At 35.5% G+C, this 17,826-nt stretch overlaps 1 protein-coding gene across 2 annotated transcripts in view; it reads left to right on the forward strand.

The window, feature by feature from the left end:
• CDH13 (cadherin 13) overlaps positions 1–17,826 on the forward strand; it is a 520,188-nt gene that overhangs the window by 228,965 nt on the left and 273,397 nt on the right. For both annotated transcript variants that reach the window (XM_075510904.1, XM_075510905.1), the window contains exon 5: positions 14,344–14,496. In XM_075510904.1, the coding sequence (XP_075367019.1) occupies positions 14,344–14,496 (153 nt within the window). The remainder of the gene's footprint in view (positions 1–14,343; positions 14,497–17,826) is intronic.

A 17,826-nucleotide genomic window follows, 5' to 3' on the forward strand; every position in this document is an offset into this window, starting at 1 on the left:
CAGTTGTATATAGGGTAAAAACAGAGATAACTGACCAAGCAAAATGTTTTTGAAGCTGGATGTTTTTTTTTCTTTCCTTTTTTTTTTTTTTTAATGGTGATGTACATGATAACAGTAACACCTGTTAAGTAGCTTAGAAAATTATTTTCTAAAAAGAATATAGTATAGATAGTATATTACTAGGTTCAATATAGAGCTTTCTATAGAGGTAATCTTAAACTTTGGGAATGTTTAATGTCTAGACAGAACATTTACAGTTTAAGCCCATCTCTAATAATTATTGGTTAAAACATCCAAAGGTTACCATGTGTAATCTTTAAGGAAAGGAAGCTATTACTCAAGCTTTTACTAAATAGTGAGTTTGTAGATTTAATTTTTTTGTTGATAGAGACTTTTGCGAAAGCAGGTAATGCTGGTTGTGAGAATTATAGCTTCTTCTTATTATACAGTAGCTTTATTTGTTACATAGTTGAAGTTGAGGGACAGATCTTTATTTATCAATGCACTTTGAAAATTAGGGAAATATTTTGAAGAATCCATGTCATCTGACTTAAAAGCATTTTTTTGCTTGTGATGGTCAACAAGATACTGATTTGGCTGAATTCTTGCATAAGGCTTTTTAATCAAAGAGATTACATAAAACTTTAAATACAATGTAATTAATCACTCAACTGAGTTAACATTCTGTGTTTGCTTCTGTGAATTAGTTATTTATTCTCAAAGAGATATCAACAAATGTTCTTTATAATCTTACAGTCATCTGTTAGAACTAAAAGCAAGCAGTTGTGCAGTTCTTTCCCATATCCTTGAAATCACCTCAATGTTTTAGATGATTTCTGTAGGAGATTTTTGGAAATGTATGGAGTTCTTTTTCTAAATGAGTCATTAGATTAAATCAGGTTAATGTTTGTTTGCTAGTAGAGAAAATCAGTGGCAATTGGGATATTTAAGATAATACTTGATAAGTACTGTTATTGTAATAAATCTCACTATGTTAAAAGGATAGTTAATAGCACCTGTATTTTCTGTTACAAATTTGGCCCTTCTCCACAGCGCAAAAGCTCTGGTAACCTGAGGTATACGTTATTACTGCTTTGTGCTGTACTTCCTTAGTAAAGTATTTGTTCCAGCAGTACTGCAAGTTTTCATATGCAGTTTGGTTTAGCGCAGTGAACTGAAGTAGGGATTCATATCAGTAACTGTGAATGATGAGCATGTATTTGACTTGTTACCTGCAAGCCTTTAGGTTTCTCTTGCTGACTAGCATAGACTGAAGTGAAACTTCTGACGGCACATTAATGTTTGCATGCGCATATATTAAACTGTATCTTAATATATAGATGCCAATTTCTGTACACACGTGCATATGTTTATGCATACATATTTATATAAATATCCATGTCAATAGGAGAAAAGACTAAAACAAAGACACCCTCACTTGGAATGAAGACAACTTTCGGCTTGCCGAGTCAGAAAATGTAGATGTTATGCATAGTTAAATTTTATGGCTCAACTCCTAGGTTTTCGAGGAAGAAAATTATGAAACTTGAAGGAATTATTACAGTAACCTATAGTGACTATTTTCTGCGTAAATTAAGTTTGGTATTTTTGCAAAATTGATTTAAATACTTTTGCAAGTTTAGAATTAGGTATACTGAGGCACCTTGATGGAAATAAACATGAATAATATTTTATTGACTGTGATTTTGTTGGCGAGAGCCCTTAAAAAAGCTACAAACAGGTGAAGACCTTTTTACAGTGTATACATGGAGATAAAGTAAGTTCTTGGTGGGCACCAGTAAAAAGAACCATATTGATTTCATGATAGCTACCAGCAATTTGTGATTACACTTGATCCATTTGTGGGTTTTTAGAAATTTAGCAGTAGGTTTTAAAAGTGCACTCTTCTGTGTTTTTGCAAAGTACCTTGGGAAGAACAGATGTTCCATTTTCTGGGGCTCTACAAACACCTTAAATTACTGTATGTTTAGCATGTTGTATCTTCAGATACAGCATACTTGTATTGAAAACAGGTAGAAATAAAATGGCCATGGAATAAATGGCAAAACCTCCAGTGAAAATGTTAAGATCAGAGGTTCACCCTTCAATTTTTCTACCTACTCGAGTAATGATTCTACTTTATGAACTGATTACTGGCCTTACATAAACCAAGCAAAAGTCAGTCTGGTAGATACTTAATTTGTGGTTTTTAAGTATGTACAGCTCTTTTCAGTGTTAGTATGAATAGTTTTTGTACTAATATAGTAGCTTAATATAATATTTTTAAAACTACCGATTTTTAGTTTTTTAAAAAGTCATTAATTCTATCATTTAGTCATGATAGAATGCTTTTGTTTCAAATTAGCAGCAGTCAAATTTATCAAGGTGTAGTTATAACTTTCTTTTGAGTATATAACATTATCACATAGCTACTGCCACGTTGTCTTTGTGTTAGATCTCCAAACACAGCCTAAGCAATCGAGGCCTGAAAAAACATGTTATGGGAGATTTTCTATTGACTCTAATAGACTTGGAGTTGAGGATGGTCATAGTGTGTCCTGTAATGTCAAATTGAAACTGTTTGCTGAAACTAACTTCAAAATGTACTCCAGTAATACTAAGTAGATAAAGGAAAAGAGAGAGGTGGGAAAATAACCTTAAAGAGTGTTCATGGGTATTTGTTTTTTGAATTTCAATATTCCTTTCACAGGTTTAGGACTTACTGTTTTCTTGTATGTCTATAAATGCAGAAAAAATAGCTCCTGTTATGTCTGATTGTTAAAAAATGTATTTTCTAACCATTGACAAAATTACTTCAGAGATGTTTGATAAAAGTGAGTGGTATGTACTAATGGTTTCATGTCCTATGATAGCTCAAAATTCACAGCTAGGCAGTAGGAAGTTCAGCACTGAAGAATTTGAATGGGATATTGGACTCAGCTATAGAAGAGTGCAGGTTTATAAACAATGCTTATTTTTCATAGTTATTTCAGAGTTGTAATTTTTTCAGTCTTATTCAATCTTATTAACATTTTGTTTCAATCTTAAAAGATTTGGGAAAGTAATTTGTACAGACCTGTGGTGGTAGGACAGGTTACTTAGGTACAGTCGGTATTTCTGGGTATCTGATTCTCAGGCTAGAGTTGCCTTTCTGGCTTCCTGTTAGGCAGCTTTTCACAATGTATAGCTGTTTCATGTTTTTTGGTGGTTTTTGTTCTGTTTTCTTTTTTTTTAAAGTTATTACAGAGCCTTATACTTCCACTTTTATTAAGTTTAAGAGTTCCTCTTAGTCCAGGTTTGTCACATACGGGTCTTGTCTTGGAAGGCTCGTTCAGGTATTGCTATTAAGTGAAAATGTAAGTGTACAGCTTTGTAGCACAGTGAATGAATATTAAATTTAGATAACTTTTAATTCTGTCTTCTTGAAGACAGTAATAATATACCTGGAAGACAATAACTGACATGCTGCACAACAGTGTACCATATGTAGTATTGAAGCTTAATTGTTCCATTACTCCAGAGATCTTCCAGCTTTCAGAAGTTGAAATCCAAGTTTTAAGTTCTGCATTTTGACAATGACTAGTTTGGAAATTGTGTGTTCTTTTCAGCTAATTTCATCTTGATTGATTCCATATTCTCCATCATGATTCCATGATGTGATATACATATAAGACTGTGTTGCAATTATATAGTCATCTGAAAGCTTCTTAAGAGACTAAAGTAACTCTGTCACTAATTGCAACTCTATCAAGATGTTTGCGCATTGGAACCTGTACTTTGATACATTACATTTCTAATTCTAGCAAGGGTGAAGCATTCAGTAAGGTTAAAAACTGGCCTCTTTAAAGTGGGAAAGTGAATTCAAGTCAGTGGTAGCTTTTTAACTCTAAGATGATATTTGTGAAATGTACTGTGGATTTTGAACCTTTATCTTTGGGGAAAATGGGGGAAAAGAAGGAAGAAGAGAAAAAGAACAAACTATTTATTGAGAAAGTCATAATAGGAGACTGAAGGCATGTTTCACTGTGCTTTCTTGGTGACACTATCACTGACAAAACCAAATTATTTCAGAACCCCACGTCTGGATAAACTTGGAATCTGAAGCTGTGTTAAGGGATGCAAAGTCACTCATGGAATTGCTAACAAAACCACTTTCAATTAATGCTTTTACTATTAAAAATAGGCTAATCAAAGAATGGTGGTGTTAAAATGCTTATCGGCCCCTTATCAGGAAATTAACAACTAAAGAAAGCTAGTGTATCCTTTGAAAACAGAAGAGAGCATGAAGGGGTGAAGTTCCCAGAAAAGTGGAGCAAATGTTGCCTCGGGCTCCCTGGGCCTTGGTGAGTGAGGTAACTGCTATGCTGTTGTGAAAACTTGCACTTTCTGTTTTTTGAGTGAACATGGTGTGCGTGGAGATCCCAGATTCCTATAAGTGTTCCCTGGCTAGGTAATGATGTCTGTGGCACGCTGTGCAATAAACTGGGTAACCCCTCACTCAGCAAAGAAATACCAATTTGAGACCAGAAGTCATTAAGAGATTTGAAATGCTCTCTAATGGTAGCAGTTTCATCAACCATGTGGATTTTTTTTTTCACCTCTAGTTAATGAGAATTCAATGCATTAGAGCTGCAGAAACAAAGGCAGTATAGCACAATTGGTAGTATCTGCAAAAGGTGGAAGAAAGGAAGAAAGATGGAGGGAATTTTAAAAAAAAAAAAGCATGTGCAAAAAGAATGTAAATTTAACTGAACGAAGTAGGGAGGCAAGAACATTTCTGAGCATCAAGTATTTTTGCATCTATTTATGTACCCATCCAGTGATCTAAGGAGGAAGCAGTCCAGGTGTGTGGTGTTAGTTGTGGGCTTGGGTCTGGATGGTTGTCTTTGCATGGAGACAAGTGGAACAAGACTTGGGGTGGGGCTTGCGGGTCAGTCGTCATGGTGAATCGCTGTATGTTACTTGAGATGTGCTGACAATGTAGGCTTCCTTCTTGCTTCCCACAGATTAAATGTGCTCTGACTTAGCTTAAATCCTTTATATGATCTTAAGTCAGGCTGAATATTATACTAAGCATGAGTAGGATAGTTGCCTAATTGCATACCTTTTAAGCTGTCATTGTAGATGGGTCAGGATAGAGCTGAAGAGTGGTTTTGTGTTATAAATGAGGAGGACAAATCTGAGAAAGCATCCCTTTGCCACCCTTGAATTCATTCTCATTCACGCCTGTTCAAGTTACCTATTCACATGTATCTGAGTTTCCAACTAATTGTATTTTGTCTATTTTTTCAGCAATTAATTAGAATGAAATCAGAAGTAGAGTAACAATAATTATAATTTTTTTTTCTAAGGGTATTGCAGTTACATGTATGTAGGTAAAATTGTTGATCTGGTTTGTGATGACATTGTTAACTTTAAGGGCCGATATCAGAAAACACAAATTATATTAACCATTCACGACTTCAAGTTAAATTTCTGCCTATCATTTCTAATAAGTTGTAGCTACTTACAGATGTTTTGAATTGACCTCTGATGGTTAATCATTTAAGATGAAAAGTGAGGTAAACTCATTGTTAAAAACTAAAATGAGTTTAGAGAACGAAAATTAAAATCCTTTGTTTACAGCATAAAGCATTACAGAGCATTGTTACTAATAGAAGTATTAAGTGCTTCATCAGATTAAAATGTTTAAAGTTTTAAATATCCGAGATAGCCGTCAAATATAGCTGCCATCTGTCCTTGATAGAAGCGCCAACATCTGCTGAGATGCAGACCTGTGACCTCTAGATAAGTTTCTATACACAGAAAAATATTTATCTTCCTACTATGATTTTCCATGCACAAGACATGAGCTATGGATTTGTTTCCTAGGGAACTAGTGACTGAGGAAAATCTATAATTAGATCTGTGGGTTGTTCGCTACAAATGGGAATTGGGTGCTAAGCAGGTTCTTAAAGTATCGAGAAGTATTACATTGACTTCATGTAATGGAACCAAATTTAAAAAAAACGCCCTTCATCATGATATTTCTTTTTTAGTATCTTCAATTAAAATTTTTAAGTACTTTTGACAGAGTATTTATTCCTCTAGGTTTATTTCAGCCGCAAAATATTTTCAAAAGTCAAGACTCTCAGATTGCTAGTTAAAGCAAAAATAAAGTTAGACACAATCTTCCAATAAATTTCTTCAAATTAAACTGAATCTTAATTTTCAAGAGTGGTTTTAGGTGAATCATTCTCACCATTTTTCTCTCCATTTTTCTCACTTCACTACTCCTATTCAGTTCCTTAGGTTGGCTCTGCAACTTCTGTATCATATTCTGCAATTCCAATTACTCTACCCAGCTGGAAGTTCCCACTTAATCCAGATCTTGATTTCTTTCTTTGCTGCATGCATGGACCTAAAGATAACATCTGTAGCCAAGTCCCATGGGCAGTAATTGTAGCCGCAGGGAGAGGAAGCAACTAGGTTTTTTATATTTCCCAGACAACCCAGGGCAGACTTCTCTAGACCTTATCAGCAGATTACTTTAGCCTGGGCACAATGCAGCTGAGATGTTGCTGTGTTGCTTCCAGTCTGGTGCTAGACCAGAGACCTTATGCTGTCTTGGATGCTGCAAAAGTGGCCTTGAGTAATAAATTAAGACTTTGATCTTACTTGGAATAGATAGTACTGTGAAATACCTGGAAAAAGTAACTGTAAATTGTCTCTGTTCTCCTCTTTTCTCCCACTTCTTGTAGACTTAGCGACATTGTGGTGATTACACATTATATATTCTGTCCTATGTCCTGAAGTTCTGCAATTAGAAACCATGAAATGTTGTAATGTTGTCTCTGCATTTCTGCCTTTTTAGATCAGTGATAAGTTTGCAATAAATCACCTCTATAAATCCAAATAATACTTTTTTTTTTTTAAGGGCATCTTTTGAGTTCTTCTTCATTTAATATTATCAATCACGGTCAGATTTTTTTCTAACAACTAACCTTAGCTTTTGGGCTACTCCGTCTGGCTCTCGCTCAAAAGACAGTGGTCCTCAAATTCCTTCAACTAACAGGGTTTGTTACAAGATAGTAACTTAAGCAGCAATTAAAATTGTGATTAAATGGCTACTGAAAGGCCAAATCAGCCAGTGAAATATCCAGGCCTTCTGTGACAAGTAATACTTCTAGGTTGTTTTTCTTTGAGATTATGAAAAACTGTGTTTATAAATTCTGTGCTGTCAGTAGGAGGAAAGTGTTGTGTACTGAATCCAGAGTTTGCAGATATATATCTGAAATTGACTATTACTTAGGAAAAGGGGAATTGAAAATTATTTGTAATGAATCTTCTTGCTTTTTATAAATTAAAAGGAAGCTGAAAGATTACCTACTACAAAAGATAATATACATCTTGATGTGTTCATTGAATTACTTTGATCTATGAGCAAATGCTCACTGTTAGCTATTTATATGGGTTAAATCCTCAAATTTGGTGCAATTGTAGATGCAGCCTGCAGGCCCCAGTGCTGCAACTGATTCTTCAAGGGGAATTGTTGCATCTGTGTACAGCTCTGGTAATGAACCTCAAACTGAAGGGATCCAGCAGCGCACAGGGCTTCACATGCATAAATTCATTTTGTTTCATTTGGACACCTGTACATCCTACTACAAAATTGATTGGAATTTTGTAAATGATTATGCATAATTATGATAAAAAGCCATTATGTTGAGAAGATATTTTTTGGTTGAATATCAAATAACCTATTTGTGTTGATTTTTCTAAAAAGATCTCAAAAAATGAGCATTGATGGTGAAACAACTTCATGGGTTTTTAATATATTGCGTCATTTTCATACATTAAGATATTTTGTTGAAATATTTGTCTATGGAATTTATTAACCTTGGCAAGTTTTGGATTTAGAGTTGTTTTTTGTGTAGTTACTAAAACATTGCGTTTGCACTGTTTGCACATTTCGTTTGTAACGAAATAATAGTTGGTATAGTAACTTCTATAGGAAGCAGAACCCCAGTCCAACAAAATACTTAAATATACCATCTGCATTTCAAGCAATGCGAGTTCTATTTCCTTCGTGTATGTAAAGTTCTGAATATGATACCTGATAAGAGTATTCATGCAGTTTTGTTTGGATTGCTTCAGGCAAGGAATATTTGTACCATTTGCAGCCCCCAATCAGTCTTGCAAACATGCATCAAAAATATGCTAAAACTACGTGCTTTAATTCTCACAATGTTGTTCCTAAATTTGATGCTTCCTGAAATGTTTTCCATGACAAAGCTCATAGTTAAGATGCTAAAAAAAGTCCTCTTGAGAATACTGGTGTATGACTTTTTCATTTTCATAATTCATTTAACTTCAACTCTTGATTTTTTATTCCCATGTTACATCTCTGACAGTTGGTATAAAAGTTGCCACATTCAAGGTATTAGTACACCCAGTACTCAATACTTCAAAAGTTTTATACAGCTATTGAAAAGGCTTCAGTTTACAGAAGCACTATTGTAATAATACGTGTGTTCCTGTTTGAGGAACATTCTTCTGTAATTCATAAGAGTCTTAAGAGAACCAATGCAAAAGAATGCAAATAAGAAGTAATGGCTAACCTTGTAATAGTAGTTTTGCCCAGTGGCCACTGAGTTTTTGAAGAGTACAATAAAGTGCAAAATTCAGATGCTTTCCAGTCATGTGTTTTGCCCAGTTAAAACTGAAACTTGGGGATCTGACATAGAAAATAGATTTTTTTTTTTTTTTTTTTTTTTTTAAGTTTAAAATAACCAAATTATGATTTTCTTTGCTGAGTTAAATCAAGTCTGTTGTACATATACATTTTTCTTTCTCTGGGAAATATATATATGTGTATTCTTACTAGGACTGTCAACAGCATCAAGCAAAATATTTGTAGTTGATGACGCAGAAGCAATGTGTGCTGTACTAAATGTAGTTTTCCCCAGCTGTGGTTCCCCCAGAAACCAAACACCTCACCTTGACTTTGTGTTCCTTTACCTCGGCTGTCATAAGAGGCTGGGTCAGTGTTGTATAGCCCTATGGCTGGTCACATTTCCCTTTTCATTCTGTGCTTGTGGTTTCTGAAGTGCTTGTTCCAGTGCAAGCACAAATATTAGAATTTGAGTGGTTGATTGACTGGCTGGTTTAAGCTTTGCAGTGAAAGCACATGGTCTAGGAGATTTGTACAGCTTTGAAAATCTTGCCTCATACATAGACTGGAGATGGAAAACTGGTCTGGAAATGTTTTGAAATTTAGGACTGTGATATTGCCTGTATTGCATAAGCATCTTTAATTGCTGAAGTTTTTTTCTGTTGTTTACTTGAATTTTGCAAATATTGGTCGTACTTGTCTGTATTAACTTAGCTTGTGTTTTGGATAACATACAGAATGGGCATTTGTCCAGATGTGTTTTGGTTGATAATTATTTTTTAAGTTTGGCGATCATGAAAGGAAGTTATAGTGAAGCTAACAGCAAAGCTTACTATGTTTGTGAACAAGAAGAAAGTGTTACCTAAAATATATACTGTCATATATAGTGTGTTGGGTTTATCCCTAATTATCATGGACAAAGGACATAGTCACTTAGAGAAGCTTTATAACTTCTGTTACCATTACTTATGTGGATAAATCACCTGGATGTTCTGGGCTATCACCCGTATATTGAATGAATTCTGAAGAAAGTCCTAGCCAGAGAGAAAGCAAAGGTCAGATTTGGCCAACATGCCTCCCGTTGTCAAAGAGCGGAATTTGGTTCCCATGCTTAACTAGTTTATCTAGTATTTAATTAATAAAGATAGAGGTATTGAGAACCAATAGACTTAATAAATTATTAAACTCGACAAATTATATAAATTGCTTTCTAACCACAGTTTTTTGTATGTTTAGCTTATAGTAATGAAGCAGTTTCTGTTGGTTAGTGCTTTGGAATAATGATGGGAATATTTTGCATTTGTTTTGGTTGAAAGATTATTTGAGTCAGTACAGAGCAGATGGAGCCTCTGACTGTAAAGAGTGATTTTCAGTATGGCAGGACAGGAAGTGTCTGTTTAAATATTTATACGATATCTAAACAATGGGCCTAAACCATTGTTTTGCTCTTGTGCAGCATAGTGATTAAAGGAAAAAATAGGTCACCTCTAAATATTCCATGGATAAATTTGCTCCCTAGGAGGCTAGGGGAGGGGGGAAACACCAAACAGAAACACCCGCCCAAAAAATAAAAAACACATGAGAGAGACAGTGTAATGCTCTGAAATGAAAAGTACTGGGGTTTGAACCAAATATTCCTGTCTGAGGGTGGGATTTGTTTTCTAATTAAGAAGTGAAACTACTATGATGCATCTCTAATTCAGATGGTGTCAAGAACTAAGAAATTATGGTAGTGGTGGAGGCAAACACTCCTTAAAGAATGAAACTGGTAAACAGGGATGGTGCTGTTAAGGACAGATTTGCTGGGGTTGCAGAACTGTAAAGTCTCTCCCTGGGGGTAGTGTGGTTTTTTGTACTTTTATTTCTCCTCTTCTCTTGAGAACACTCTGATTTACTTTTGCGATAAACCCTTAATAACAGTGGGATCACATTGCTGAAATGAGTTTAGCTGAAAGGGATACATAATGTCAGCTGAAAAATAGCATTTGGTAAATATGTTTTGGCCATGGTTCAGCAAAAAGCAGATCCTGTCAGCTAAGTAACATTCTGTTTTCTTGGAAGTGTCTTTTAGTTGAGCTGAATCGTACAGTCTCTGACTTTTTGGGAAAAAAAAAAAAAAAATACTGGTTTGTCTTTGGTGCTAAATATGTGATCCTGACAAAGCTAGCATGGATCACTTCAGTTTTCAATAAATTTATTCTCCAACGTACCCTTAACATGGGAAATTATTATCAGGTATGGGTTAGTGAGTAATGTCTAAGTCTACATCTAATACTGTCGCTTGGGTCCTGGGTGAGGAAATAGCTTTCAAGAGTCTATATTATTGTGGGATGCTCATCTGGCATCTATTCTGTCTATGCCGTCTGCCCATGCAATGTAAAGGCCTTTCTGAATTGTAAGATCAGAACAAGGGAAAATGAAATAGGTAGAAATTGGGAGGCCAGATAAAGTATACCTGCCTTATCTATATTCTCAGTAGGTGGGTGCTTGGGTCTGTGCTACCTTAACTGGACCATTTCCTAAGAATGAAGAGTCTTTATGTGCAACACGTAGCCACTGTCGTATGGTGCAGACTTTTTCAGTATTAGAACCTACACTGAAGTTCCTAAAGCTGTGAACAAATTACAGAAATAAGTGTTTCTGTCTGGGCTTCAGGTAGTAGTAACTGTGGGAAAGTCATTTACATATTTTAGAAACCTAAAAATGAGATCCCAAAGTAAAAATTCCAGCAGAAATAATGTGGCCTTGGTTTTTGTCAGCCAGTAAATTGGGAGACCATCGTTGTGTAAATACATTGTAAGCTAAGAAATTTTCATGTGAACAGTGCTGTGTTTATGACAGTATTCAGAGTAGCAGTCTTGCCAGAGGAGATGTCAGACAATCCTCCTGTTCTTTCTTCCTTGCTCTTGTTGAAGCACCAAACCATATGGCAAATTAAGCCTGATTTTTATTAAACTTTTCATTGTACTGAGCTTAGTGTGAACTGGGAAATGCACTTTCTGTGAACTATGCAGCCATTATATAAGCATCTTAATTAGGAGATGTTAATGTTGTTCTTTACATTCCTGGGAGTATGTAGCTCCCTCTTGTGGCTAATTAAACATTTTAAAGAATCATACTTGTGAAAATTACTTTTTCTGCGACCATCATTGCTCTTGAACAAATGATGCAGTGGTACATGGAACATCTCTAACCTGGGCTTCTTATTACTATATCAAGCATAAGTCGCTGTGCAATAACTAGATGCATAGATGGGTAAATAGATAGGAGAGAAGGGTCTGCACGTACTTGCACTGTGAATGTGACTGCTTCCTGAAGCTTTAAAAAAGCTGAATGGACACATCCAGTCATTTAGAAAAAACTCTGCTGTCTGGTAACTCTGTTGGTCCTATACCTTATATGCTGAAGAATAGTTTACAGCTAAATTGGGGATGAGATGCAGGATGTGTCGTAGCTCCAACGAGTACAAATCTTTCAGGTACCACGTTGGGAAGTCTTGCCATCAAACTCAAGGTTAAGATCTTTGCCAGATTTGCAGTTGAGAGGAAATTTTCCCTCCAGGCAGCTTTGCAGGGTCCCTTGTTACTGGTATTATTATTATTATTATTATTATTACACTCCTTCCTTTCTATCTAGTGTGGAGAAAGATCTGTATATGATTATCTGGAATTTTTCTGATAAATTCCCTTGCACAGCCCATGATTTGTTTTGCTTTCTTTCTGTGGCTTGTTACAACTGGAGCATTGAGGCTATACTACATCTTAAATTTGTCATAAATAGTTAGGTAATGTTTGATGGCTGTGGTGGAAATGGCTGTTGTGTAGACATCTCTGAATTAGATTTTTGTGCTGGCCTGTGGCTGACTTCACGCCTTTCAAACCACTGCTCTTATATTGGATGGGAAGGTGCACTTGTCTTGTAATAAGTCTCAGAAATCAGGGCAGAAGATGATCAATTCATCTTTTCCCTACAAAAGTGAGCAATCGTCACGACATTGCAAAATCATAAGCATAGCTTTATGTTAAGAACAACACATATTTTTAGGCTTGACATAAAAAATACCAGAGATTGGTCAAAAAATGAATTGAACAGCAGGCAACTTTTCAGTAACAACCATTAAGTTTCAGTTTCATCACAGAACCTGAAGCTACAAAGTTACTTTGCCCTTTTGTCACCTGCAGTGTTGTCTGCCTCTGTGTTTTCGCATGACATACTCAAAAATACACAAGAAGAAAACTTAATCCATTAGTGTTACTGACTTGGAAGGAGGAAGAAAAAAAAGGTGAAACAGGTTTTTACTTTGAAATTTCTTCCTCCCCCAAAGGGTTTGCGAATTGAAACTTTATCTCTGAAAATGCTGATTTCCTATTTCATAACTTGTGGCAATTTTTTCTCAATTAAAATAAAGGAATAATGATTATGGAGTTTAGTCAAAATCTCACTACCCAGTAATCTGCAAACCAGCGTTGCTGAACCCACAGCAATAGAGCAACAAACATGTATTTCCTCAGGGACATTATTAAACACCCTGCATATTTATTATCTCAAAATGGGAGCAAGTCCAGATTTCTAAGGCCACTTTTTCCCTTCCTCTTCCTGAGCTGTAATTCAGACCAGCATATAAATATTTGACTTAATGTTTCTGTGGAAATATTAACAATATAAAATTGCTAGAAACAAAGGAACATGAAACAGCAGAGGGAAGGAATGGCTTGGCAAGATTATCAGCCTTAAAGGGCAAGATTAATTTATAATCCTTCTAGATTCTGGTGTACAAATACAAATTTGCAAAGCATGTTGCTTATAACAAACATTGTGTAGCTCTGCAAGTTTACATATGCTACTGTCACTAATGTGAGACAGCCTTGAAATTGGATTTTTAGGGATTTTTTTTCTTATGGGGAAATAAGGTAGTGATAGTAAGAAGGAGTTTCTGTACACACGTGTGTGTGTGTGTGTGTGTATAAATATATGTATAATTTTGGAAAATGGAGGAGTTCCAACTGTGTGACTAAGCAGGGTTCTGGGCAAGATACCCAGATATTTTCATGAGGAGTTTTTTCCCTTGGTTTAAAATCCTGGGAAAGGAGGAGTGTAGAAGGGAATGGGGCGGGGGGAACCAACCTGAAAGTAGTCTATTTTGTAATGGCATTACAATGGCTAATAAAAAGGACTGACTAATCGGAAAATAATGTGTGATGGCTATCTGGTATTTGTGAGGGTTGTGAAATAAGTATGCTTTATGCCACTCAGTGGAATATGTCCTTTTTTCTTTCTTTTTTTTTTTTTTTTTGTAAGTTTGTAGCTGTTTTATCAATTTAACTGAAAAAAGAAATAGAATTAAATAAAATGTCAAATTCTAGAGATAGAGTGAATACAGTAGCAATGGAATAATAGAAACTTTAAGTAGTGAAATAGAAGACAGTAAAGATAAGCTAGGAACTGGCTAAGGACATGAGTAGCTTTTCCAGGGTTTAACACAAGAATTGCACAGTGTTTTCTGAATGACTGAAAACAGATTTTATAGTTACATATTATATATTACCATGAACCATATTTTATCATTATATATTATTAGCAGGGTGTATACCTCAACATTAGGCAAAATATTGAAACAGCTTATGTGGGTTTAGAATGATTTTTAAAGTTTTTATAATATGGCCGGTAACTTCTTGTTTTCTGCTATGCAGGTCATCAGCAGTGAAGGGACAGAGGGAGCAAAGTTTCGACTCTCTGGTAAGGGAGTAGATCAAGATCCAAAAGGAATTTTTAGAATCAATGAGATCAGTGGGGAAGTCTCCGTGACCCGAGCCCTTGATAGAGAAGTAATTGCCAATTATGAGGTGAGTACTCATAGCAATAGGATCTCTGCCTCTATGTGGATAATATATATTTTTTTGAATGTGTATTTGCTTTTGAAAGGGCTGCAGTTATTGAAGACAAAATTGCAGCTACTGTCCTATAAAATTTCCAGAAGAACCATTTGTCCTTTCAAAATGGTAAATGTGTTTATTTTTACATGCAGTTGAAACTCTGATCTGCTTTCTGCATGTAACTTCTGTCATTTATCTTTAGTAGAAATACTGTCTGAATATCGTGTATGCATTTGATTTGTGAATACAAAATTATGTTTGGACAAAAGGATATCTTTTCAGGAAGTTGCCACTAACATACTACATGGTTATACTTTTCCTTTTTTATTGTCAAGCTGTCAATGGAATATACTATTCAACTCCATTTTTAGTAATGGGTATCTTTTAATAGAGATAAAGAAGATTCTGTTAATATGAAACTGTTAGCAGATACATCTCTGTCAGATGTATGTCTCCTACAAAGATTTTACTAAAGATTCCTTTCCTTGTCAATAAATGCTATGTTTCTCCCCTTTGAAATTCTAACAAATGATCTCTGAAATCTGTAAAATAACTGCACCACAATGTCCTGAAATGCATAGTATAAATAGAGGATCTGTTAATTCATGTTTTCTATCTAGCTCTTGAAATGTGCAGTCAGATAAATTGTGTCTGGCCACTTCAATCTAGATGAGCAGCAGAATTCAAAATAGAAAATGGTTGGTACATTTGCATGTTGCCACTTCTGCCACAGCATGGGGGACTGACCTCCATATTCTCATGCAGCAGGGAGCGTGTGGTACTCCGGCCCATGTGGGGCACAGGCTCTGGTGACAGTTCTGACTGCCATCCCTGACCTCTTTGTTTTGTCTTTTGTACTTTCAATGCTGTCTCTCTCCTCCTCTGGAAGAGTTTGCCAGTTAGATGACTAGTCATACTTGCTCAAACAGCACTGCTAAAATTTACCATATGTTGGTTTTCAACACTTAAACATCTATTTCTCATCCGGGTCTACAGTGAAATGCATGTTAACCACTCGCATAGGATTTATGGTACTTACTGATGTCCTTCTTAAAAGAAAAACATTGCCGTTTCTCTTTTTAACACTGTTCCTCATCTTCATTTACCAGCTGTTTCTTATTTTATCAGTAGCTTTCCACCTTAATGTGTTCAGTATAAACCTTGAATATTTTTTTACTGGAAAAATCATACTAGTCTTTTCAACCTGATGCATCAAACCACAAATGGCCCTCCTATCTGATCTGGCAAAGTATACACTTAAATTAAGACAAAAACATTTCCCTAGAGGAGCCTTTTTGAAGCAATGCAAATTATATACAAGTAGTGCAGTGTAGTAGATTATCCAGAGCAATGTGAATGTATATCGTAATAGGCTGTAGTGCTTTCTAACCTGTTATATAGCACTCTGCTCAGCATGCTCACTGGCATCCTGTTGTGCAAAATGTAGTTGAAAAGTTCTGTAGGAGAACCCTCAACTTGATTAGTCTGTCTTTGAATCTAGCCCATTTTTTTCCAATAAAGATGTATCACGATGTCAGGAAGGCAGGAGGATTTTCTCCCTGATTTCCTTGGTACACCGAAAGATGAATTACCTGAAAGACCCTTAAGTTTCTCTGAAAAGTGTTTTTGTTTTCTGGTTTTGTTTGAGCTCCCCCCTGCCCAGTATTGATGTCCTGAAAGAAAAAGTTCAAAGCAAAGAGCAAATAAGGAAAGAGTAATCTCCATGAAAAAATACAAGTTCTTTGCAAGCCATCATACCATCAAGTATATAATCAGTGGTGGGGCAGGGATAAAAAGATGAAATCTGTTTGAGTCCTTCCAGCTACACAGAGGCGTGAGCACTGATTTTTTTTTCCTATGCTTAGTGTGTATATACTCAAGGGATGAGAATTAAAAAAATGTTAATAGGGCACAAAATAGAGCTTTGGTGATCACAGTCTTTCATAGAACTTCGCAGATTTTACCATCTATGTACCTCAAAATGCTTTAAATTAGCTAAGGGTATTTAATCTATTCTAAAAATGTGTTGTTGTTTCTTTCATTGAATGTTTGAAATTCTGCTTTTTCCTGCCCTCTTTCTCCTGGAGGAATATTAAAAAATTCCTGTAGGAGTTTTTCCATATATTCATTACAAGAGAAATATGATTAAATTAGAGGGGTACTGAATTCTACTCGGACAACTTTTGGTTGTCTGAGTTAATCCCCTCTTTCTACTGTTTGCTTTTAAATATTTTATTTTTAATAAAAGATAGAAAGTGTTTTAAAATAGAGTGAAAAAATCTGTCTGAGGGTCAGGGCCTGCCAGTCTATTTGATTCAGCCTGGTTGCATGGCAGTTGTGTTTTCAGATTAATTTAAATCCTGTTTGTTAGCAAAAGAAACTCAAGCTGGCAAGAGGAATGTAAGGCAGCTACATTAATGACACCCACTCCCCCCAAAACAGACTTGTTTATCCAATTGCTTTATGAGTTTATTTTTTATGAAATCAGTTAAATTGTTCAAAAATGGACAAGTATGTGAAATTCCACCAAAATATCTATGTCGGGGTGATTAATTGCCATAGTAATTCTGACATAATCACCTGCACATTTGAAAATGTGATGGTTTCTATTGAGAAAATGAAAGTGTACCAGAGGAGGCTGGGTGAGACAGCAAAAGTCCAAAAGCCACTATGTTGAAATTAGCCATTAGTAATTTTTTTTTTTTCTCATGTGTACAGAACTATGCTAATGAAATTGTGTTTGCCAATGGAACAAGGTAGATGCTTCTGGTGTGTTTTTCCCTGTAACTTTGTGGGGTGCCTCCTTAAAGGTCAGAGAATGTCAGTCAGCTTCAGTTTTAAGTGAAAGCTGTTTATGAAGAGCAAGAGGATGTAAGGATGTTGTTACGCCCAGCAAAGAGAGACTGTTTTAGAAAAGTGTGTAGTAATTCCTTTTTTCATCTAAAGAGCATCCTGATAGGAATTCGCTGGATCAGAGTAAACCACTTGGATTTACATTGAATGGTTTTATTTTGGGGCTTGCTACAGCCTGTTGATGAAACTACTAAATGATGCTCTGAAGAAGGGGCTTAAGCAGAATATGGGCATATTACTGAATTGTTTCTGGGTTGGTGAGATAAGTGGGTAGCCTAGGCCCCCTATTTAGTGGGAGCAAAAGGTGTTCAGTTGTACAAATATGCTCTCAAAAATAATGTCTTTGGTTTTCTCTCAAGATTTGAATAAATACGACTAGTTGGAAATTTCAGACAATGGCCGAATCATTCATTTATTTAGTATTGAAAAATGCAGATGTGAAAAAAC

The sequence above is a fragment of the Mycteria americana genome, chromosome 8 (genome assembly GCF_035582795.1).
Source record: "Mycteria americana isolate JAX WOST 10 ecotype Jacksonville Zoo and Gardens chromosome 8, USCA_MyAme_1.0, whole genome shotgun sequence".
NCBI classification, from domain to species: domain Eukaryota; kingdom Metazoa; phylum Chordata; class Aves; order Ciconiiformes; family Ciconiidae; genus Mycteria; species Mycteria americana.